Source organism: Chiroxiphia lanceolata, chromosome 2 (assembly GCF_009829145.1).
Source record: "Chiroxiphia lanceolata isolate bChiLan1 chromosome 2, bChiLan1.pri, whole genome shotgun sequence".
Taxonomy (NCBI): domain Eukaryota; kingdom Metazoa; phylum Chordata; class Aves; order Passeriformes; family Pipridae; genus Chiroxiphia; species Chiroxiphia lanceolata.
In genome coordinates, this window is record NC_045638.1 from 7,554,239 (window position 1) to 7,579,877 (window position 25,639).

At 37.3% G+C, this 25,639-nt stretch overlaps 1 protein-coding gene across 11 annotated transcripts in view; it reads left to right on the forward strand.

The window, feature by feature from the left end:
- CASK (calcium/calmodulin dependent serine protein kinase) overlaps positions 1-25,639 on the forward strand; it is a 204,417-nt gene that overhangs the window by 163,342 nt on the left and 15,436 nt on the right. For 4 of the 11 annotated variants that reach the window (XM_032678140.1, XM_032678141.1, XM_032678142.1 and 1 more), the window contains 8 exons: positions 6,111-6,299; positions 6,821-6,899; positions 11,599-11,684; positions 13,593-13,661; positions 19,476-19,544; positions 20,936-20,971; positions 23,762-23,958; positions 25,041-25,156. In XM_032678140.1, coding sequence (XP_032534031.1) covers positions 6,111-6,299; positions 6,821-6,899; positions 11,599-11,684; positions 13,593-13,661; positions 19,476-19,544; positions 20,936-20,971; positions 23,762-23,958; positions 25,041-25,156 — 841 coding nt within the window. The remainder of the gene's footprint in view (positions 1-6,110; positions 6,300-6,820; positions 6,900-11,598; positions 11,685-13,592; positions 13,662-19,475; positions 19,545-20,935; positions 20,972-23,761; positions 23,959-25,040; positions 25,157-25,639) is intronic. The other 7 variants (XM_032678147.1, XM_032678146.1, XM_032678148.1 and 4 more) reach the window with 3 other exon arrangements.

A 25,639-nucleotide genomic window follows, 5' to 3' on the forward strand; every position in this document is an offset into this window, starting at 1 on the left:
GTTTTTCCAATTCTGTGCTGGATTAACACTCACCCCCTCCCTCCTCCTCCCTCCACCCGGCAAGGTTGGAACCCCTATACCAGAAGTTCCCACTCCGGGCATCCCAGGAGAGGGGTTTGGAGGAGGCAATGTTGGCACTGCAGGCAAGGTTGGAACCTGGGAAAAACTTGGATTTTGCGGCACGAACTGTCTCTCTGTTAAATGAGATTTAAGTTCTTCGAAGCAGCGTAACAAATTGTTCACTTCATCTTTTGTTGCAAGCATAGTAATCTTGTCGCTTTCATCTTCCGGGCTCTCCTCGTCAGAGGCTGAGTTGGGAGACGGGAGTGAGGAAAATCGCTGTTCCACGTTGTCGTGATACAGTGTTTCCTTCTTCCTTTGCTGCAGCGTTGGTACGAAGCTGGCAATTTCTCCCGCGGCAGCTTCAGTCGGGGTAGCAGCAACTTTTTTCAAAATAGATCTGGTTGCCATAGTAGCAAGTTTCTGAGGGCGTCTTCCTGGTTCAGAGGCGTCGACTCTTGATGACGTAAATTCAGGCGACATGGTGCTTCCAGGCGGTAACGGTGCAGCGACATCTAGTGGCGCGGAGGCTCCTAGCAGCTCGGTTCCAAGCTGCGCATGTGCAGAAACAGTCTGTGACTCAGTGCCCACAGCAGGTGCAGCTGAGGGGGGGGCTGCTGGCTGCGCAGGCTCAGTAGAAGATGGTAATGCTGGCAGAGCAGGGGCAGAGAAGGGCGGTGGTGCTGGCAGAGTGCCAGCGTCGCTCTCCGCTGCTCCTACTTTTCTCACAGTCTCTGCTGGCACAAGTGTGCTGTTAAACTGAGTTAGTCCCGCTGCTTTTATTAGCGATCGCGACTGTGCAGCTGCAGGCACTAGGACCTCCTCGCAAACAGACTTATCGGCTTGGAGACACGCTGCAGACCCGCCGACTCCCGACAAAGTTCCCTGAGCAACTATAAGTTTTCGCTGTTCCGTACTTAAGTCTTGCAGCGATTCAACTACCAGACGCCAAACCGGAGGGTATTTTTTAGCGTCCTTTGATCCCTTAGAGATCTCGTCCCATAACTGTTCCTTTATAGTATCCCACATAGATACCTCAAAGGCGGCTTGAGTGGACGGAATTAGCTTCTTAGCTCTCACCCAATCTATTAACCCTTTCAGAGCTTTTTCATCATAATTTGGCTCTCTTAGAGAGACTATACATTGCAGGAGCCTTCCCACAGCTTCTTCATCTTTAGAAAGAGTGGACCCCATGCTCCCGCCAGCTGACTCACCGGGCCAAGGCAAGCTTCCAATTTGACCGTGCACGGCTTTGTTCACAGCACCGGGGCAGTGCTGCCTGTAACAGCTGCTTCCTTCGGCTCTTCCGTTCGCCTTACGTCCCGGAGAACTGACGAACTTTGAGTCCCTGCTTCTCAGGCACCAATTGTCGATGGAAGGGAACGGACAGATGCTCTTAGGTCAATATGATCAGGCAAAATGTCGTCTTTATTAGAAGAAAGACAGATTATATAGTGCTCATGACGCTTAGTTTCTTGTTCACTCTACATTGGTTACATAAGGAAAACATGTTCTGCTGTCCACTGTTAATTGGACCACAACAGGTGGTCATAGGAGATGAGAACACCTTATTCACTTTGCCAAGACTCCTCCTTGGCATCTGGCATGAATCCACCTTTGTCCTAACTTCAGGCCTTGTAGCCATCTTAGTGGCGCAGTAATTTTTACTATCAGTACTCAGCTATGCTAAGGCAAAAATCTCAGAAATGCAATAGAAATTGTTCACACAATTTCTGCCCTACGACATTCACTCCTATTTCATTGCACTAATTGCTATTGCAGACATTGGCTTTTCTGTGTGTACTCAGCAACACACTGATGTTATTCCCTGGAGGTGGTATCTATCCTGAAGTTTGTAACAGCTCTGGTTCAACATTTAACAGGAATACTTGCTTGAAATAGAACATAAAACAAGATGGAATGGTACTCAGCTGTACTGTAAGAAAGATTAAAAAAAAAACTCACTGGTACTCAACTTCTTTGTCTGGAATCTGACGGGTTTGTTTGATTTACCTTTTTTTTGTGTAATTACCACACTGTTACAAAACCATTAGGCATTGTGGAGAAGGAGCATTTTTTAAGTATAAATTATTTTTGAGCAGGCATCAGTAAAAATGATTGTGGTATATTGAAATTTCATGTATCAAATCAAGTGACAGGAAAATGAGTTGAAAATCCTCTTTTATAGCTATCTCTGTTTCTTGGTATCATAAATTTAAAACCATCTGTCAGAATTCTTTTGCTGCAATTGTATAAAAAGTGGGTTTTTATAAGGAATAAGCTGCAATTCCATAACAACTATTTTTGATGAGTAGTAATTTCAGCAAATTAGTCTATGGCATCCCAAGCTAAATTGCTAGTTTTTTGAAATCACATCATCCCTTCTTCCCATGTTTCATCCTCTCCCTTGCAGTTGTTCTGGCATTCACCTGAAATTGCACTTCAGCATTGCACTGTGCTAAACTAGTAGAAAATTGCTCAAAAAAAACCCCCAATCCATTTAGCAAAAAGAATTTAGGATAACAGGAATACTACCAGAGCCAGAACAGGCATAGGGACAGAAACAGTTTGGGTTAGGGAGGAGTGTAAAGTAGCAGGTAAACCAGCAAAAGTTGGTGTGGATCCACACCTGTAGAGTGCAGATATGACAGAGTCTCCAGATGTCAAAGGGGCAACTCCATCCTCTCCCATCATTCCCTCACCAGCTTCCAGATGCACCTTTGTGGGGGTTGCAGACCTTAACAAAGTTATGCTTGTGTTTGTTGTATTCTGCCAAACTTCCCTTCAGAGCCAAAGCCTTTAAAATAGAGACTGTGAGGAAAGGGAATAATTGTACAAAACAATATTGTCAGCCTACACTCCATATGTTTACCAGGCACAGAGCAATTGCACAGGGCAATACTCTCATTATTAATGCACAGACACTGAAGCAATAAGGTGTAATAAGTAGGATCATGTGCATTAACACCTGTATGATAACAGACTATTTTACTATTATTTATGTTATTATCTAATGTGTATCCCTAAGAAGACAAAAGAGTGTAGTCTGTCTTGTTTACTTAGCCACAGTGTTAGTGGGTTAGACTGTACAGGCCTTTACAGAAGCAAAGGCAATAAAATATGTGTTTTAACTGAGATCTTTGTTTTGGTTCTCTTTTACCCACATGTGTCTTATGAGTACAGGAATAAATTATTAATTTAATCTGTATATTTAACAATTTAAAGAAGTGTATGTAAATTTTGTATAAAGGTCTTTCAGCACCTAATTAATTTAAGAATTCTTTAAAAATACTACAAGTACCTAATTTGTTACGTACACATTTGAAGGAGCTTTTATTCCATTACACAACTTCCAGTAGTTTTTCAAGCATACCAGTTTCATCTCTAAAAGATTCTATTACATATGTTTGGTATGTTGCAGCAATTTAAGCATTTGCTGTTCTAGGAGACTTTTACTTAATTGCATATTGAAGTTTTATCCATCATCATGTGCCTTCCTACACTCCTCTCTGCAGACAGTGATCCTGCAATATGGTAGAAAGCACTTGTTCTCATTAAACTTATTTTTAGCAAGATTATCATGTTCTGCAAAGGAAAAAGAGACAGGAAATAAAATCTAAATTATCAAAATTAACAGAAAACAAGTCTCTTTAAGTAAAGTCAATAGCAATCTTTTGATTAAATGTTTCCTATATTTAATCAAAGCTTGCTGTACTTTAATGTCTGGTGTTTCTGAATTTGTGTTAATTTTTGTTAACACATTCAGGTCATCTAGTAAAATCAACCTTTAATAATGTTCAAAGTGCCCTATTTTAACCTCCTACAAGGTGCATATTATTGCTAAAAATAATAGCAAGCAAAGCAAATGCTTGATGTGAAACAAATGTAAGGCCCTGAATTACAGAAGAAATGTAATTCTAAAGCATGGAGAGTGTAACATTTACAGGGGGCAGAGAATCACAGAATTGTTTAGGTTGGAACAGACCTCCAAGATCATCGAGTCTGAACTGCCAAGTCCACCACTAAACCATGTCCCTCAGCTCCACATCTACATGACTTTTAAATACCTCTGGGGATGGTGAAATTGAGTAAGTAGCTTTGAGTAGGTTGAGCTGCAGGAATCACAGGAGATCATCCTACTCTGTTACAGAGCCAAGACCACACTCACTCCTACAATGGATGCTTTTTGTAACATCAGCTCTCGTCCTCTTTGGGACAACTGCAAACAGTTTTCAGATACTGGAATGAGAATTAAGATAAATTCCTAAACCTTCATGGGAGTATTCACACATAAATTGACACCCAATTAAATAAATCAAAATTTAAGTAAACCTTGCTAAAGTGGTTTAACTTATGTATGTGGCCCAGATCTCTAATATAAAATGTTGCTTCAGTATTGCAGACCAGTGCAGAGGAATTGTTGCAAGTTTTAGCGTAGTGGTTGTCAAAATAAGATGAAAAATAGAAAGTGCAGCTACAGGTTAGTATTTAACTAAAAATAATAGTTGTGTAGGTGAGCTTGAAAGACTAGAGAACAGGAGGGAATGTGGGCAGAGCATTGTTAGTTTAGGGAATTCCATTCCATTGTTACAATGCTGAATTCCCAACTCTAGTGAAATTATCTTTTATAACATGGTACACTTCAGAAGTGCTACCTTGGGAACAAATTTAGGATTTTGTAGAGGCCATGAAAACCCCATTTCTGCCTTGGATTCCACTTCTACATCTTCTAGGGATTTTTCTGTACTTTTTGCAGTGCAAGTTTTGCATAGACACTTTAACTGAAGACTTAAGATGTTACAGAGTCAGAGTTCTCTGCCAGAACAAATTCTGAATGGTCAATCTCAACAAGACTGAAGAGTTTTGCAAGCTAAGAGCTGTGAGCATTTAAATGAAAATTAAAAAGATGCTAACTATAATATAGATTGACCTAACAGCAGTGGTGGCTCATACCTCTACTTTTATAGAGATATTGTAGGAACTAGACTGGATTTATCAATTCTCATCTGGGAAACCCATCCCTTTGGGTTTAAAAGCAGATCTGTTCCTGTCCTTGATTAGTGTAGGAGTAGAGCCAGCATGTTCACATATGAATTGGATTTAGTTTTTGGACGGAAGCAAGTTGTCTATAACGTAGTCATTATTAAGAGTTGAATGCAAATGTGAAATGGATGAAATGTGTGGCTCTTGAATATATCCTGGAGAACAGTGGAATTTTCCATAAAAAAAGCCTGATCCTGTTGAATACTGGTTTGTTAATGTTTATGCTTTGTCCAACTTTTATCTCATATTACCTGTTACACTTTTTACAGTTATACAAGCTTCATGTCTTTGCCCCAGCTTGGAGTTCTTACACAATTGGTTGTTGTGCTTATCAAAGATATTTCAATACATTTGATCAATTATGTGTTGTATCATTCTTTGCATCAAGAAACAACAAAGCTAATGAAGTAGTATTTGAGCAGTTTGTTGGTTTACAATGCGGTTTTTGTCAAGCATTTTGAACGCAGTGTAGTGGTGCTGTGTCCCTGCTCTAGGGGTAGGGGAGAGCACGGAAGCAATTTTGCTAGTAAACAAAAAGACCAGTATTTCATTCTTTCAGTCAATTCTGATCCACACTCTGCCTTTATTAGAATGAAATACCATGGGATATGATATTATATTTTAATAGAATAATTGTTATAGAATAGTTTGCTCAGAAAGGTAAATTCCCAATTCTGTGCATATAAAGATGGCTTCATTCTGGCACTTTGCAGCTGTTGAGAAGGTGAGGGAGAGGGAGGCAGCATCATTCTCATTAATGTGTCTCCGGTAAAAAACCATGTTACCTCATGCTGATTTTAAATGCTAGGTATGTGTGCCTGCATTTACAGTCTGATGAAGTTTATCTTAGACTCCTTCAAGGCAAGAGTTCCTGTATATAAAGCGAGGCGCAAATATCTTGGGATTTCCTTTAATTTCTGAAAAGCTTCAAAAATACTTAGAGGCAATGAGCGGGGGACGTCGGAGGTGATGCAAGTCTGATGGTTTGTTGCTGTAATCTCCTCTAGGCCTTACTTCAAACTCATGATGTAGTGGCACATGAAGTTTACAGTGACGAAGCGCTGAGGGTCACCCCTCCTCCCACCTCTCCGTACTTAAACGGGGATTCTCCAGAGAGCGCCAACGGCGACATGGATATGGAGAACGTAACGCGGGTTCGGCTGGTGCAGTTCCAGAAGAACACGGATGAACCAATGGTATGGATGGAACCTCAGTGTTTTTCTTGACTCTGTGCTGGTGAAGGACCAGTATTATAATGATTTTGACGACAATCTCTGCGCTTTGAAGTAGGGTTGCCAATAGACCGGAATAGTTCAGCAGCCACTGTAGATAATTGTCCTCCTGTCTTGTGTTCTTAATTTGAAATGCTGTGTCTGCATTCACACTGTACCACTAGAGCTGGTTTTGTTTAAATCAACCTCATAGTAATTATAGCAAATTATGCTTTAGACCAAACTGGACGCTTCACACTTCAATGCAAACTCACATCTTTAACAAACCAGAATCTTATATGCTTTTAAGTTAAAGTATTGCATCTTCACTTATAAATAGTATCTGTTTTCACTGCCCATATTTGAATGACAAAGATTTTGTTTTAACCTCAAAATCTATACCCTACCTTCAAGCTTTTAGGAAAAGTGACTGTTCTTAACCACTCAAGAATCACAGTGCTTAGTGGTTTATTTTTAAAAGTACAAACATTTCTTTTTTTTTCTAGGGAATCACTTTAAAAATGAATGAGTTGAACCATTGCATCGTGGCAAGAATTATGCACGGAGGAATGATTCACCGGCAAGGTAATCAAGTCTCATGAACAGTTTTGTCTTCAAACATGGTAATTTTGTACAAGCTGTGTAATGGTACATACTCCTCATTTTGATGGCTGCTATTCCATAGCAATGCACCTCTGTATCTGGATGGACTCTGCTAACTGCTTTAGTTACCTTCCAGATGTCTGCCAGCATTTTGAGGTCAGGGCCCACTGTGTTTCATTTAGGTCTTAATTAGGATAATTACTATACTATTACTGATTATAGGTCAGCAAGACAATGAAATGCCAATAATTTCCGGATGGAGCTGTGCTTATTTAATCTTCTTTTTTAAAAAAATCCCTCGACAAGTAACAATACTTTTCCTTGCAAAAATGAAAGAGCTTTGTCCAATTCTTAAGAACCTGTGTATTTTTTAAGTTGAGGCTTACAAAAATGTTTTTTGAAATAAAAATATTACTTGTGCCTAGAACTTGACTCTTTATTTTCAGTTTTCACTGCTATAACAAACTGTGCAAACATGCATTTTTGTCTCATATCCAGTTTTCTCCTGTACTCTATTTTGTGTTTCCAGATCACATGTCAAAGATAACAGGGTTTTCTCCTACTTTAAACAGATGAACTTTCCTGCTGTATTGCTAGCTGCAAGTTTGGATTGCACCCTTAAAAGGGTTACTTTAACTTTTTTGGACTGCCATCTTTTTCTTTTGATGAACACAAAATTTTTCATCATTTTTCAGCCCAAAGTTCCCTTTAGCCTACTGCTCTATTCCAGAGGAACCTAGGAGCAGGTAATTAGGAAGAGAAAACATTCGCTTCAGCTCATTAATGTTGGTAAAACCTGTCAAGAAGCAGGAAAGAGAAAAGATTTCATACAACCAAAGATGCAATTCAGATAGAGCTATATTTTTTAGAGGACCTTTTAAATCAAAATTTATTTGGCATCTAAAAGTGAGTTTTAAAAGGAGATTGCTTTAAGATTCCCAAGAAGAAGGTTTTCTTTCAGCTCTGCTTAGGTAGTGGTGATGCTCTGCAGAGTATTGTTTCACATGACTGTTCCATAATGAGGCTAATGAAACTTTTAAAACCTGTTTAAACTGAGCAAAAAATCCAACTGTGCCCATTAAAATTCTGTTCTTTTTCATTATGCAGTGACTTTTATTTCTAAAGATTTTGGAAATACAACCTATTCTCTATGTGCTTCATCTCACTAATGTAGCTCTTCTGTCCATAGGTCTAGTCTGAAAGTAAAGTATACTTCAGTATTGTCACTCATTATTTTTTAATGGTTCCAAAGTGCTCTAGATGCCTCTTGGCTTCATTTCTTCATTCAACATACCTTTATTTAGGATATTTTTATTGCATAGAACAACGCAAATGTAATTTGACAGTGATCTCAAACACCATCTTTGAATACTGTTGATAAGGTCTGTGGCTCATATTAATTTTCGAGGGGTGTTATGTAATTTTTTCTGCTGTCTGCTGTATAGAAAACTGCCAGACAATAACAGCAATGAGTGGATAATAAATCTACTGGGAGGGTTACAGGAACTGTTTAATTTCAGCAATATTAAGTACAAACTGCACAATTCTCAATCACAAAATAGCTGCTGTGAAGTAGCCTCCTATCTCTGTGGCAGCTGTATCTAATCCTGCTGATTATAATTGTTCTTATTCAAAAGGTGAGGGAGTTGAAGTGGGAAGAGAGGCTTTTAAAGATTCTATCTACTTGCACCTTCCAGAGGATTCAGCTCAATGAAAATGAAACACCAGTTTCAGTCATTAAAAATTGTCTTTTTATTGACTTGTCTGCTTTTTTAGGACAAGTAAATGAATTGTATCATAGATCTCAGGCTTAACTTTCACCTTTGAGTCTGTGCCTTAACTTTACTGAGTTGTCCATTTACTTTCTACCTGTGAATTTTGTTTAGACTGCTCATACCATAAATATTATTTTCAGGGGATCTGTATAGAGCCAGATCTCTCAGCAGGTTTCAGTACCTTAACCTGTGTGTTCTTTGCTGCTGACTGATTTTGGAACTTATGGCTTAAAAGTGAATTCTTAAGATGCACTTAAGAAGAGGTCCCAATATGACATTTAAGAAGATTTCCAAAGAAGAGAGAGGACCACTGGCTGCCCATTTAACCTCAACAGAAAAACAGCAGCTGTGCATTGTCTGTGCTACATTCTTAAAGTGATTTAATGTCAAATTGACACCAGTTTTTAAAATACAGTTGATAAGGTTTATTCAATTCTAACAAAATCTATGTGAAAATATGATTATATGTTCACAGCCCTTCATTTTCCAAGCTGCAGAATTTTCCTATGGCTACTAAATATGTTACTGAATAGGGAATCCAAGATTTTGTTCTGTCTTCTTCCTAAAAGGGTGGGATTTCTCATACTTCTGTGCAGAGCAAGAGCACACACTTCCTCAAACTGTCCTCACTCTCTCTTGCAAAGACAAAGGAGGAAATCATTTACTTTCAGAGATGTATCTATTCTTTGCTATTACAAATATATTATATACCACTAAGTCCTGAATAGCTTAAATTGTAAATAAACGCTGCATTGCCAATAGAAAAGGAACCAAAACCAGCCAAAATCTGGTTAAGCAAAGGTATCACGGGATTTACAAATGTTAGAGAAGGCTTGTTATTCAAAGATGTCAAGAACGCTTTTCCAACAACAATAGTTTTAAAGAGTAAAATGTTTCAGCAAATGATAAACCTCTCTCCCCTCAGACTGAAAATCTCTTTCTGTGATTTATTGGTGCATCCACCCCCACAAAAGAGAATGACCATCTACTGCTAATGTCCATGCTTTGTTCCCAACTTTTATGTATGCTGTTCCTTTACAGTCATGAACATGACAATATTCACTTCTGTCAGAGTAGCAGAAATGGGGAATGCTCCAGAAGAGGGAATTTTATTTGCGTGCACTATTGCAATGATTGGATACAGGGATATTACTGAATCTGATTCTCATTCTAATATTTAATTCTATCAGATTTATATTTTGAATAATGTCAAAGAATCTTTATACTATTCCAAGCAGTATGGTCTTTCTGATTCAGTATTATTGTTTAAGAACAATTACACTTATTTCAAACACAGTTAAACTTTGGCATGATGGAGTCAACACAGAGCCCCCCTTTTTTTTTTAGAATAATTTTTAAAGAATCAAGTATTGAATGCTTTCCTCAGAAAGTCTGACAAAACTGAACTTTCAAAGTGTTTCACTAGAGATTTGATCATTAATATTCTAGATGTGAACTAGATTAATTTGAAATTTGGATGCAGTACTGTTGGATTCCCATTCAGTGAACTATTAACTGTGATAATTTTTTCCACTGAAGAGAAAATTGGGACAAAAATTGTGATTAGACCTCTTTTATAATTTCACTATCAGCAGATCAGCCCCTGTTGAATTGTTCAGTTGAATTTGGCTGAACAAGTTACTCTTTAGAGTACTGAAAGTTTTTGTGAAGTCTGGGCTCTCTCCTGTAGCACTGCCAAGAGAGCTGCTGTTTCACAGAAGAGAGACCAGTGGGAATCAGAGCAACAGAGCTTTTCAGGATTCTTCTCCTTGGTTCAGGCTGTACTTGTGTTTAGCAGGCACACAGTTTGATTTTCTTATGTTTGCACCAGCTGAAAGTTTTGCTTCCATGGTATTCTTCAGAAAAATAATTTTGGTTCAGAAAAAGAATTCTAAGGGTTTTTCAGGATTGTAGTTGATTGGCCTTTTTTTCAGGTAATTTTCTATAGCTGTGTTTCAGTTTAGGAAATGTTTACCAGTTCCTTGTTTTCAGAGTAAGATTATTTATGATAGGTACAGTAATTGTATGAAGTACAGTATTTAGTTGCACAAATTCTTTAAATCATACAGCAGAAAGGAAAATATGTGAAGTAAATGGTCTTGTCATATTTCATTTTGTATGGAAAACCTCTTCTGACTACTAATAAACCATGGAAGGGTTTTTGTGAGAACTGCTAGAGAATTAGGTGGGTTTGAGCTACTTAAGTCAGAAATTATCATTCAAAAAGCCTCCTAGGTTGCTTCTAATCCTGAAGATAATTCATTTGGTGCTTCTCCCTGTTGAGCTTTTGTGGTGCCTTAGAGCCATGTAGTAGCATCCCATTCCCATTCCAGCTTCAGCAGGTCAGTTTATGACTTGTCTAAGCCAAGCAGGTGTTTATTTTTATTTCATCATCTGACACCAATCATTTGCATTCAGGCTTAAGTCAAGTGTCCATACAGAAAATGCATGCTGTAACTATGGCAAATCAAAATCAGAGAAATGAAAAAATACAGAGGTCTGACAGATGAAATCAAGACTATGTGCAGAAGCCAAACTTAATGCACTAAGTAGTCATCTGATAAATATTGTTTGAATATCTCTGTTGAACATTTCCAGCTGACAAGTTGCTGGTGACCTTCTTTTCGATGTGTGGGTTTTTGCAGTGTCCTTGTAAGGCTCTGATGTTTTACCCATGGACTTTATGGGGTGCCTGCACATCTCTTGTGGGTGTATTCACTGCACTCTGAAAGACAGATTTGTAATCTTTGGCAGCTAATACAAAGTCCTTTTCTGAATCTAACCAAAAAATTATTCTGATGTTGTTTTGTATTTATACCTTTGTGTGAATATTAGAACTGTCTTACAGTTATCTCAAATTGTAAAAGCATGTTTGAGGTGATTTGTGTGTTTTGTTAACTCTGCAGGTACGCTACATGTAGGAGATGAAATCAGAGAAATAAATGGAATCAGTGTGGCAAATCAAACTGTAGAACAACTACAAAAAATGCTTGTAAGTGCCTGAAATATTTCTCATGTTCTCTATAAAAGTGCCTGTCTTATTTAGACAAAACTTTTACATAATTGTGTTCTGACTTCCCCTTTTTCCTCTGTTCTTGATAGACTTCATAGGCATGCAACGAAAGAGTTCACATGTTCAGCTCTTAAAGCCTTCTACAGGCTCTCTCCTATTTTCAGTATCGGCTTTTTTGAAGCTTCTACCCTGGGCTGGTTCAGGTGTAATTTTATTTATTCCATTTAGTCCCACAGAAAAGATCATTGACACCCAGCCATTCCTGACAGATGTATGTCTAGCCAGCTCTTAAAAAAACTTGACTAGTGGAAGTTGCCCAAACTCTCCAGGCAATTGACTTTCATGTGTAACTCTTATACATTTTACAAAGTTTTTCCCTAATATCTGAGTTTTGTTCATTGAAATGCAGTAGTTTCTTCTCTTGTGTCTTGTAATCATAACAGCAAAACTACTGCTTTTCTCCTATTACTCATCCCAAGTTAGTCTATAAAGATCATAGAATCACAGAATAGTTTGGGTTGGAAGGGACCTTTAAACGTCATGTAGCCCAACCTCCCTGCAATGAGCAGGGACATCTTCAGCTAGATCAGGTTTCTCAGTCATGCCCTTATTTTAATTGTTGAGTCTACACCAGATGTAGTCACTGAGTAGACTGTGAGAGGAAAGAAGCTTTTCTTGACTGTTGGTATTGTTGCTACACAAATACAGAAACAATAAATCACAGAATCATTAATATTGGAAATACCCTCAGGAGGTCTCCAGTCCAGGCTCCTGCACAAAGCAGGGTCAACATTAAATACAGCCCAGGTTGCTCAGGGGCTTTGCCTGGTTAAGCCTGGGAAATATCCAAGGACAGACATTTGACAGGACAGGTGCTTCTCTGGGCAGCCTGTTGCACTGCTTAATTATCACCATAGGGAAAAATGTGTTCTTTACATGTAGCTGGAACCCCCCCTTCTTTCAGTTTATAACTATTGTGCTCGTGGTCGTTGGTGTTACAAAGGAAAAAATGATATTTTGAGCTCCGACAGTCTGTCTTTTGCCAGGAAAACTCCATCTTGGCCCTTGCTGGTAGAGTCATTTTGATATTCATAACATTTGTACATTTTTCTGCCTACCACCTAACCTTGGGATCGTGGATGTTATCACTAATCCTTTCGTTGTGTTCCAGACAAGCTTAAAGGGAGTCCAGGCAAATAGCATTTTTTGGGGTCACAGCAAGCCAGCCAAAGAGAGAAGGTGTTAAAACTCTGAAATTACTTGAAGTGATTTCTGCCCAGACCAAGTCCTGCAGTTGTCAGCCATGTAGTGGCACTAATATTCAGATTGCTATTTAAGAAAATACATCTACACAATCTACTGCCATTCTGTAGTTGCTACTTGTTGTGAATATTCTTATACTATAGTAAATGCAAACTAGCAGACTCCATGTTCTGTTTTGATGAAAGTCTGTTTTTGACATTTCTACCTTTGCTACTGTAACATGAAGCTTTCCAGAAATGGTTAATACAGTTTTGCTGTTTAACATGTATGAAAGGGAAGAAAATGTCACTTTGGTAGCAAAGTCTCTGCAGGTCACAGGGAATATAGCTACAAAGAAAAGACTGACATGGAAGAAACCTACACATCTCTGAATCTCGGTTCTAAGCATTGAAACCCGGTCAGGCAAACAAACTGATAATGTATGTTTATCCTTTAGATTAATGAGAGATGATTTAAATGTTTGTTTATAGGTGAAGTGACAACTTAACCATAGCATTTTAGCTTTTCTGAACATTTACTTTAGGAAAACACGCTGCTGTTCTCGAACAGTGATGTTTTCCTTTCCAGCAATAGTGATTTGGAGATTTTCTCTTCAGTGTCTCACAAGTGCTTCTCTCTTTGCAGAGGGAAATGCGTGGAAGTATTACCTTTAAGATTGTGCCAAGTTATCGCACGCAATCTTCATCCTGTGAGGTAATGAATTTAATGAGCCATCCTGTTTCTCCCTCAGTCCTGTAACTAACTGCCTGCTGATGGCTGAATGTTACTGCTTTCTGGGAAATTGTTTCTGCCTGTCCTGTTAGATCACGCACACCAATTTTACAACAAAGATAACGGAACACGAGTAGGTCCCACCTACCTACTCAGCCCCGCCTTCATATTCATCTCATCAGCACCTTAACTAACTCTTTACAGCCTATTTAAAAAGAAAAAAATAGGAAAGGGGATCCTCAACTCGTGCACTTAGGAAGCCCCTTTAAAAAAAAGACCATTTAAACTTGTTCTTCAGGAAGTCTGTTAAAGTTCCTAAACTGAGGAACACTCCTCCTGGTTCTTAGGCTTTAAATATTATATTGCTGCTTTGGGCTGTTAAGGGTTAATTGAAGAACCCATTTCTGTATAACCCCCTTGAGGTAAATTTGTGGTGGTTGTGTGTAACAGTTACATGTGGCTTAATATTATGTTTCCATGAAAAACTGGTATATGTCATTACAGAAGGAAAACAGATTTGGAGTTAGTTCTTGTTGAACTGGAAAGTTGGTGTTGTGGTTTTTGCACAGCAGTGTTTAATTCCCTTCTGCTCACAAAGTTATGTTCCAGATTGCAACTGAAGGGAATTAAATTGTAGAAGATGGCTACTTGAGAGCCACTGTTCCAATTTAAGCATACAGATGGCATCTGCACTGTGTAGATGATGCCAGTCTCTCTGTGCCACATGTTTAACTGCGCAAACAGTTCCCAAATTAGAATTCCGAGAGTGAAATCACAACCCCTGTTGAAGTCAAGCACCTTATCTTAATTAGAGCTGTGATTTCACCCCAATTGTTTTTGTGTCTCAGCAGATGCTAGAATACACAGAAACTGCTACTGTGGTTGTCAGAACAGTCTGTTTGCAAGAAAAAAAATTACTGCTTTTTGGTTGCCTTCTGTACTTCTAATAGAATTCAACAAAAACTAAAAGGTTTTAGAGGTAGAAGGTTTGACAGATTTTCTCATGTGAGGCCAATTTTCTTAAAAGGTATAAATATCAAAGCAAAAGTTTTCCCTGAAATGCAAAGTCTTTAAAAGAAATTAAATAGAAATTCTACAGTGTGTTACAAATTTCTGTAGTGACTTCTGTGCTGTAAATAGAAGTCATAATAGAAGATATCTCACTTCCCAATATTGGAACAGAGAAAGCAGTGAAACTGTAGACCTACTGGGAAGATGATTATTTGGAAAAACTCAGCATACAGCTTTAAATTAATACCATTAGGTGTCATTTTAGTAATAGCAGATAATTTCTTTAGCTTTGTGTCCTTAGGTTCTTCATGACTGTTTCACAGAAGAGTGGAAAATAGACTCTTACCTTTCTTTGAAAAAAAACTAGAAGTGAAAAAAAACTAGCTAAACTAGAAGAGTGTGATCAAAGACAGGGGAAAAAAAGAAAAAAGGCATGTCTAATTATGAGACTTTGTGGCATTTAGCATTCATTTAATCAGAGGAGGCTGACTCTGTTCCCTCTGCTTGGCCACACTATGACTTTGGCTAGATTTTCAACTGCTAGAAGTGTACACAAAAAGCCACAATTTTTAAATCATCCTGCTAAAGCACCACTAGGCCTTTGGTATTTTTTTCACAGAATTTATCAGGATTGTGATTCAGATGACAAATCAGATTCTTAACCATCAATAAAGTCTAATAATCAATGTTGAACAACATTACTAAGACACAGAAAGCTTGCCTATTGTGCCCTCTAGCAGGATAAATTGACAGATATTTGGTCTTCACTAGTATAATCTTACTAGTTAAGTTTTTTTTTGGCAGCATTTCAGTATATATTAATGTTTAGTTCCCCTCTCCCCTCAGTCATGGACTGGTGCTCATGTAGTATAGTTTTGTCAGCAGAGGAATATAAAACAGAAAGGAAACTAGGAGGGGTTGAGGCCCCTACCATGATCGTGTCATTGGGTGGCAAAACATTTTTGGTAATCTAGAATAAGGAAAAACTAAATATTAGTAGAATCAGGGGTGATATGCCCTTTATTTAGAATCTGTCTTAGGCCCTTACATACAAAGGTGGGGAGATTGAGATGTTATTTTTTTGAATGAGATTTGAATTTCACTTGCAATATTTTTCTTCTTTTGTAGTAATTTAAAATTTAAATAAGTGTTTGTAGAGATGTTTTCTAAACATTAGGACAGTTCTGCATATTTAGGGAAGTCTTTTCTCTGTGCTCTGTAATGGTACTTCAGGGTTGCTAGACAGTTTTCAAAATCTCAACTGAATAATTTCAAGTTTCTTTTCCTGCTCCCATGCCTTCCATCCAGTTACCAGACCTTCTATTTCGTGGAGTAGACTTTGCTTGGAAACATAATACTTTTGGATTCCCTTGTGTAAAAATCTGATCAGCTGATCTAGTGTGAGATGACCTATTTAGTTTTTGGTGTGGCACATGACCTGAGTTAACACAGATATCTATATAACACGGGGTCAGGATGTTGGCTTTTCTTCATCAGATACCCAGAAAGTTGCAGGCTTACATAAACATAAACTTAAGTAACTATTGCAACATTCCTTCCTATGGCTGATGGCTGCCTTAGCTGTTTATATGTTTCAGTTTTACCCCACTGAGTAAGCATTTTGCTCTAGCTACACTTGCACTCTTACTTTCTACTGACAAGATACCCCAAGAAACTTTTTATAGTGTCAGATTTGTGAGAATGGTAAGAGAAGTATTTTTTTTTTCCCTCAAAAAATTTCCTTATAAACATCCTTTATGTTTCAGCTTGTCTCTGTGAAACACTTAAGTTGTTTCATTAAGAAGAAAAGCTTTTACATATATGTGATTTTAAAAGTCTGGTGGTAATCACCATGGTGGTTTTTTTTTTTTTTTAGTCTTACATGGTTTCCATTAGTACTGAAATTTTTATAGTCTTAAACTTTAAAATTTATTAACAATACTGCCAGAAACGTTGCTTGAGCAAGACTGAAATGTAAAAGTGTTTTCAGATTTTTTGGAAAGTCTCTCTGTTTTTTGTGTGTTTTTTATTTTGGGGGGGTTTTTTGTAGATCTGACAACAATGTCATTGATCCAGCTGTTCCTGTCAGCATCTAATTTGATCAGGCCATATCTAGTAGACATAATTGACTTTTGCTATAGGTTTACATCTCAAATGCATTGATTTATCAAATTCATAATCAACACCCAAGAACAAGGAATCAACAGGAAACTGGTTTTGCCATCATTTGGAAATAATTGTGGTTGCTTCCTCTAAGGCTCCAGCTGTGGTGCTTCAATGAATAGTGAGGATCCCAAAGACTTCTGTCTGTTCCTTGGCTTGGGACCAGACAAGTACAAGTCTAGATAGTCAAGTTTACTGAAACATGATGATAACCTTTCCACACTACTCAGAATCACTGGATCCTCCCAGTGTTTTCCTGCTCCTATCCCCAGGAAAACTAGGGCTTTTACTGATTTAGTGGAGAAACAGCTTCACAACCAAAGCTGAAGTTTTCCAGGCCAGTTTGAAGCATTCTACAAGGATCTCTCTACTCATTGATTTGTCTCCTTAGACTGTGCATAATGCAGTTTTTCTCCTTACCTTTGAGTCTGATAGTCTTTGAAAGAAAATCTTAATTTCCTGACCCCTAGGAGATTAAGAATCTAAATGCCTTTGAACTGTGGCAGAACAGCCTAATTATGTAAAAACTGTACATATGTTTCTTGGATAGATTAATTTCTGACTACTGAAATCAGTGGCACTGAAAATGTGTATTTTTCTCAGTATGTTATGATGAACATTTGCTTTGAATAATATACTGTCTTCTGTTGAGAATGGTTGAAGGAATACAAATCAAAACATTCTCAGACCAAGAAAATTTCCTTCAAAGGGAGAAACCTTCAAGACAGTCCAGAAATAGTGGCATTCTCTAAATTTGTTTTTCCTTAAATGACTTGGGTGTTTGCATAACTTTCCAAAGCTTTCCCTTGCTTCTTTGCTAAACCACCACTGACAGCAAATCATAACAAACCATATTTTTTTTAAAAAAAGCTTAAATTAATTTTTCACCTCTTTTTTGAAGTGAGAAAATAGAATAAACTAAATTGCAGAGTAAGCAGAAAATCTCTTTATAAAGCAAGGAAGTCACTGCTTTTTTGGAAAAAAGTATCTCCTAGCTACTCTGTTATAAAGGTGATGCTGATAATCCCATACACTCAAAAAAGGGAATAATGATTCCTTTAGGCTTTTCTCTTTTTTATATTTTTTTCAGTTTGTTTGCTTGTTTGCTCTCTTTTGAATATTTTAAACTTGTCATGCTGGAGTGATATTTTAATTAGAATGAGGGCTGATTTCCCCCAGTCGCAAATAGTTATGGGAGGCAAATTTTGTTCTTGTGCCTGTAGCAGAAGTGTACAGACCCACATACTTTGAACCACAATGATTTTACAGCCATGTAGTTGTCAAGTCTGTCCTCAGCTGTGTTCAAATCAAAGCAAGGATCTACACAGATACATATGGAACTTTCTAAGGAGTCCACAAAAAGGTGCACAAGTTCTGCATGAGTTTGTTGCATATCACATGTACAGGCAGCAAGAGGGATAAAGTATTGCCTGTCATTTTAACTTTCCTTGATGCTTTAAAATAGCTATGAGTGTTATCACATAATTAGTATAAGTTTGAGAGTATTAGTAGAGGAACTTTCCCTGATTAATGTTGCATGAACAGTTTAGCTCCAGGTCTGTTTTTTAATTTGTTCACCAAGGGCACTTGTATTGAGAAAATGTGCCAGGGCTAACTTTGTTTGCTTTGAAAACTGTTTTAGCCCTTTTTGTCTTCTATGCCTGAAGTTATGCAGAATGACCAGACATTCCTAAACCAACCTTTGACATGGAATGCTATATTCTAAAATTCCTCTGAGAGTAAAATGGATTTTTATGAGAATTATTTTATTTCTGGAAGAGATGGCTCAGTTTATCTGACCCTGTGGGATTAAGTACTATACAGTCAAAATGGCATGTGAAAAAAATTGCTCTACAAGTTTCCTTTCCTTTGAAAAACACAGTCAAAAATTCCTGTTATCCTTCCTGTAGAATTTCCCAGTATGCACCCTGTGTCTGCTGTCCCCTCACTGAAGTGTAGGAACACACTGGTAGTCTGAGTCAAGACAAGTGGCTTTTTAAAGTGTTGTATTTTGGCAAAGTTTAATACTTTTAAGCCCATAAGAATGTTGGAGGAAAAACCATCAGTGTGATGTAAAGTGGATGAAAAGGGAAAAGAGAGGATCCAGCTTCCTTCCCAAGTGTTGTTTTAGTGTCTTTGGGGCACTGCAGAGAGATGCATTTTGTTTAGCAGAGACTGATCAACACTGACAACCACCTCACAGATGAAAAAATAGTTAGAAACATCTTTAAAATGGAATATCTGCCTCATTCTGTTCCAAGTATTATTCAGCATATAACTTTTAAGTACTTACTTTTAACAAAGGCTGGTGTATGACTAAGGGCTGGGAACACTGTCAGCCATGTGAGATCTCAAAAGTCCCAGATGTCACTAATTAAAAAGCTGTTTGATTGCTAAGGCAACATGAAAATAGTTATTACCTCAGATACATCAAAATGTCAAACCTGAATCTTTAAACTATGGAAAGTCTTTTCAGATTTACAGAGTTTGTAGGGTGGAAACTTTCACAGATGAAGCAGCTAAGAAAATGGTTATAAGGCTGTGGATGTAACTGTTCTTTGAAATATTTCTGTGTTCCTGTGATAGTGTTGTGTTGTTAATGAACCTTGTGTCTTATTTCAGAGAGATTCCCCCTCTACATCCAGACAGTCCCCAGCTAATGGTCATAGCAGCACTAACAATTCTGTTTCGGTAAGATTTCCAGTTCCACACAGAGAAACTGTGAAAGTTTTGTTGGTGCTCATCTGCCATTACTGTTATACTTATTGTGTGGTCAGTGGAAAATTTTGTCCTGATGGTAGAACTGAGGTTATTACATATGTAACTCCCCATTTTCTTTTTTTTTTTTTCCAAGGGTTTTTTCCAACATATTCTTCTCATTAAAAGCCATACAGTGAATTAAATGTCGATAACTGTACTGTGACACTTCAGTCATCCTTAAATCATTGTCAGCAGCCTCCTCAAAACTAAGCAGAGGTTTAAAGTGGAAGTTTTATTTCCACCCTGATCTTGGGAAGCAGTGTTTGAAGAAAACATAACTGTGCAGTTGGTATCCCGAGACACTTTAGATTCCTTTTTTTTTTTTTTAAGTTTTGTGTTTTGAGAGCCCTCTGGAACGTGTACTGGTTTCCGCTATCTGAGTTAAGGAATTGGTGTGCTCTCTGCTGTCGTGGTACGTGCACATACTGTGTGAAACATGAGCCTTGCCTGGATATGGAAAGCAAAAGGAAGTGGCTTTAAACTGCACTACAAACCAAGCTATTACCATCACATCTTTAACACAAAGTACTTCTGTTTTGTTCGTATTCAGGTAGAAAGGTGCTGTCGACCCCCTGGGTTTTTTTTCTGAAGTATATCAATGTTAAAATTCGTGTTGTTTATCATTTGTCATTGTTTGGACCAATGTAGTAACTACACACAAGTTCCTTCAGTGAGTGCTGTCAGTATCATGAGTTCACAGGACTAGCTAAAAACAAACAAACCAAAAAAAACCAAAACTAAGTAACCACTCCTTTAACTACTAAAAAAACCCCTACAACTTAGAAATTATTTGCCACAAGGTAAAGTGCTTGTTAATTAGTAGAATGAAAAATAATTGTGTGGATGAAAAATTTAAGAAATTTTTGTGAATTAAATTGAATTTTAAAATGATTAGTAGTTATAATCTTAATTTCAGCACAATTAATCACGTTATACATTTTTAATAATAAGGTTTTTAATATTTATAATGGCCTCTTTCTCTTTTAAAAGCAAGACTTAATAAGTATTAAGTGGAAAAGGCATTCACATAAAGAGCCTCTTTCACTTGGTGGTGCTTTTGTGTTGAAGATGCTGAATTATTTATTAAAAAGCACATTCTTTATCTGCTTAAACTTTTTACCTGCTTTCTTCAGCTTGCTGCTAAACAGCCTGGGTTTGATTTCTTAAAGAAAAAAAATATTCCTAAACATGGGGCGATGCTTTATACTTTTGTCTAACTTACCATTTTACTGTTATGTAGTATAAATCACTAACAAATGGTGTTGTGTACCCTTAAAAAGTAAAATGAAAATTTCTTCTCCTGGGTTGACTTTATTCTGCAGGACTTGCCATCGACAACACAACCAAAAGGACGACAGGTGAATAGATAATCCTCCATAGGAATTTTTGTAAACTTAGTTGCTAGTAAACATCCCTGCTTATCATTTCCCCACTCATATTCTGTATGTGCTGAACTAAAACATTCAAGCTTAGAAAATTTGTTCCATTTTTTTCATTTTTCTTTTTAACTCATTTGTTCATGGCTAATTCAAAATAGCATTTTTTTTCGTGTGTCCTTGTGTGTGAGAGTTACAAATTCATTGTAAATTTAACTGGGGATGTTGTTTTAGTTCAGAGTGCATTAATAGACTTACTGTTGTGCAGTGACCTGTGCAGGTTTTTATCTTGGAGGAAAGCTCAAATTTGTATTTTAACTGAAATGGGGACTAGTAGGACAAGTGTCTAATACTCTAAAACATTGTACTGACAAAGATTCTAAAGCTTGAGTTGGTCTATAATTATTAATATTATCCAAGCTCTTCAAAGAAAAACATTAAGGACAGTTTCTGTTAAGGTTTGATAAGTCTGAAGAATTGAAGAATAGCTTCTTAAATTTTTAGTCCTAAGACCCAGATTCAATAACCTCCCTTAACTTTGCTACCTTGACCTGATGTTGGTGCATCACAGACCAAAGATCTTCCCTCTCCAGAGAATTCCAAGAAAGCCCTTAGGGGCTCTGCAGAGGATTCCCTATCATTCTCTTCACAATTTTAAGATTTTTTTTTTCTTGTCGCAGCCTCCAAACGAACACATACTGTCAAGTGATTTGTGATTCATCTTCAGTAACTGCTCCAGTTATGTTTAGTCTTTCCAGAATCTACCTCTGAATCTCTGTGTACTCAGCCTCTTTCTCTACCAAGAATTTTGATAATAGCTCTTGCAATTCCATTCAAAAAGTCAATTATCAACGTTGTCTCTTGTCTTTGAAAATCTTTTTCTGCTGCTGTCTGGCTGAGATGGCTGGAATATCTGTTACAAGAATCGATTGCTCTCACTTCATTTCCCATTTTTAGAGTTTACAGCTATGTGATTCTTTCAACTTTTTGTTGTCTTCTGAAATTTCCAGCTGTCTGAATGTAAACCTGGAAGGGCTCCATGAAACACATGGAGTTAGGGTTAGGTTTTCGTTTGCTTCTCGTAGGGTATTTTTCCCAGGAGAAGAGATAAGGCAATATCAAAGCAGTACTCACACCATTTATAGTTACCTGATTCTTTTAAGAGTCTTTTCCCATTGAACCAGCATGTTTTTCTGGCAGTTTGTCATCCTTGAGGACACTAAGGGCTTGGATAGCAGATTGATTTTTATCTGCAAGGAAGTCTGTGATGTTCCATGAACTGCCACTGTATGGTGGATAAGGCCTCAAACTGGAGCAGGGACTGAAAAGCAAGGAAGCTTCAAGATGGTAAAAGTACTGATGATGATTCTAGACCCTATATTAGATCAGGTTGAGGCAAAATAAAGGATTGGTTCAATATTGATTGCTTCATGGGAAACAGATTACTAAATAAACGTGATTGGTTTCAAAATATCCTGGTTTTCAGGTAATTAAAAGAAATTGGGTCATTTGTCTAAACTCACACACTCAGTGCACAGCGGAACAAGGGTCAGATTTAGGATATTAAAAGTCGAGTTCTGTATTGGTATTATCATCTGATGCTCACTGTAAACCAATAAAAATACATCAGATGCAAGATAGACGTGATTAACCATTTTAAGTTAATTTATTCATATGCTGGGTTGCAGATTGTATTACTATAGGATTTCTTTAAGTGCCATGAATAGTTCTAAAGCTGCATTTGGAGCAGCTATTTTCGGAGCTAAATTTGAGCAAAGTTGAAAAGTAAAATTGTTACAGTTTATACGAAGAGATTACTTTGCAACATTGTAATTGTTGGAGGTTTTTAAATCTAGTCAGTTTTTAGTACGAAGATCAGCAGTATGTGTATACAAAGCTGCCTGAAATTCTGTAGGGTGATGTTTGAAGTTCATATACTGTGGAAATTACCCGCTTAGGGCATGACATTTAATTTCGATTTTAAGATACTTTGGCTGCATCGAGGCTGTAATTAGCAACCAAAACTGGAGATCACTTTCGTTTTTATTTTCTAGGGTTGAGACCTCACTAACACACAAAGAAAGGATTGGTATATTATTTTAAATTATGAAGTCAGAATCTGAATTCTTTCTGTTAATGTTCCTTAGAGAATAACTTGCTCAAATCATCGAGTTCATTTATAAAGGAGTAGACTTCTACTGAAAAACCCATGCAGAGAATTCTCAGGTTCCTCCCAAATAACTATAAGTGCAATATTAAATTCCTATTTAATATTTTTAAAATATATTTCTTTATGTCTTAAATCTTAAAAATTTTTAGCCTAAATACTAAAGATCACTAACGTGGCCTAGGTCCTTTATACTGTCCCATAAAATGTCCTGCCGTACAAATTTTTAAAACATACAGTGGGACTTCGGTTGGAAAGTACAGTTGTACAAGCTGTAAACTGCTGGTTTATAGTCTGTACTGCTTTGTGATAGTTGATATTCATTTGAGGGACTCTATCAGTTCATTACCTTCTTGCTGTTCAGATTTTACAGTACGTAGAGGCCATGAGCTTTCAAAATAACATCAGGTGTCTCCATGGTTTGCTGGGGGGGCTGTTCTGTTTCATTTCCAACTACCACTTATGCTTTTGCCATTCTGTTTCTTCCTTTGCTTGTTGCAACCAGTATGTGTAGCTGCATTCACTGATCAGATTATCACCTGTTACTCTTAATACCGTGCCAGTAATAATATTGCAGTGTCTTTTATAAACTCTTTTTTTCATAGATATATGTAAGAGCACAATTTGAATATGATCCAGCAAAGGATGACCTCATTCCTTGCAAAGAAGCTGGCATCAGATTCCGAGTTGGTGATATTATCCAAATCATTAGCAAAGACGATCATAACTGGTGGCAGGGTAAACTTGAGAACTCCAAAAATGGTACTGCAGGTCTTATTCCTTCTCCTGAACTTCAAGAATGGTATGACTTAAATTTTCTATTAAAAAAATGAATTTAGCTTGGATTTTATTTCTGTCTTTCATGCTTTTCATTTTTGTGTAGCTAGTTTTTGAATTATTTTCTTCTTTTTTTAAAAAAAAAGTCTGTTGCCTCAGTTTGTGTGGTACTGATTTTTTGTTTGTGCATGCATAGCAGTGGAGTTACATGTAATATCATAGATGTGGTTACATTAGAAAAATAAACACCTATGTTAGTAAACATTGTGCTTTCTGGTATACTATAGGACACTACATAAGGGGGTCAAATGAACTTCTCTTTCAGCTTCTAAACAGTGTTTTCATTAGTACTGCTTATATGCAAGTGCTGCAGGAATAAGGTTTTAGCAGGATGTCAAGCAGAAAGCTCATTGAGGGAGTTGGGGATTTTCTTTCCTCTTCATTTTTCATGTGAAAGTCAAAAATCAGAATGAAATCACAGTGCAAAGATCCCCGAATGGCCTATTCAGTGAACAGCAATGGCACTGAGTGCCACAAAAACAGTGCAGAGCCTTTAAACAACCTCTTGGAGAAGCTGTTTAGTAAAACTGTTAAAAGCATCAGCACAAATTCTGGCAAGCAAGTCCTGGGCCACAAAAGTTGTGACCATAACTCAATAAAGTTTATCAATATGAATAATCTAGCCTGAAGTATTTCATACAGAATTTGCTACATAAAAGAATTGGGGTGCTGTGAAGGGTTAACAGCACCTGTGCCACCTGGACTAGCAAAGCTATATATGACAAAATCACAGAACCAACTAGGTTGGAAAAGACCTCTGAGATGAAGTCCAACCTTTGATCTAACACCACCTTGTCAACTAGACCATGGCACTAAGTGCCACATCTAAAATACCTCCAGGGGTATCCAGTCTCTTCTAAAATACCTCCACCACCTCTCTGGATAGCCCATTCCAATATGTTCTTTTAAGTCATCATGAAAAATGTTTTTGAAAGTTTTACTGTGCTCTTGTTGCATAAAAAAAAGTCTAATTTTTCTAACTCATTCTGTGCAGCTTTTTAAAAATCCTTGATTACAACAAATCTTTTTTTCTCCTCCGTGTGCCAGGCGAGTTGCTTGTATTGCCATGGAGAAGACCAAACAGGAGCAACAGGCCAGCTGTACTTGGTTTGGAAAGAAAAAAAAGCAGTACAAAGACAAATATTTGGCAAAGCACAATGCAGGTATGAAAAAAAAATGCAGGTAGCTTTAACAGATTACATGTTTTTCAATTTAAACCTTGACATTAATATAAACCTAACTTAGGAAAATATAAGTAAAATTCTAATTATGCCAACATTACTCTGCTTGCTCTTTGCTTAATAGAGCTTAATCAGTGAGAGGCAAGCTGCCACAAAATCAATGCATCCTAATATATCCTAATATAGGCTTACATTGTTTGGGGGGTTATGTTTAAAGGAGCTAGAAGCCAACAGGATATGATTTTTGCAATCTATATAATGTACTGTACTCTACAGAAGACTTCTCAGTAGCATCCTTGTTAATGTGCATTTACAGTTACAGATTATATACATGAAAACATCACTAAAGGGCATTTTTCTTGAAGCATTACAGCTGAAAGTGCAATAAGAGCCTTTGCATAGTCAGTGTATTATTTACAGTCACCAAATAGACCAAGCTGTTGAAGTTTATGCTCCTTGCAGTGA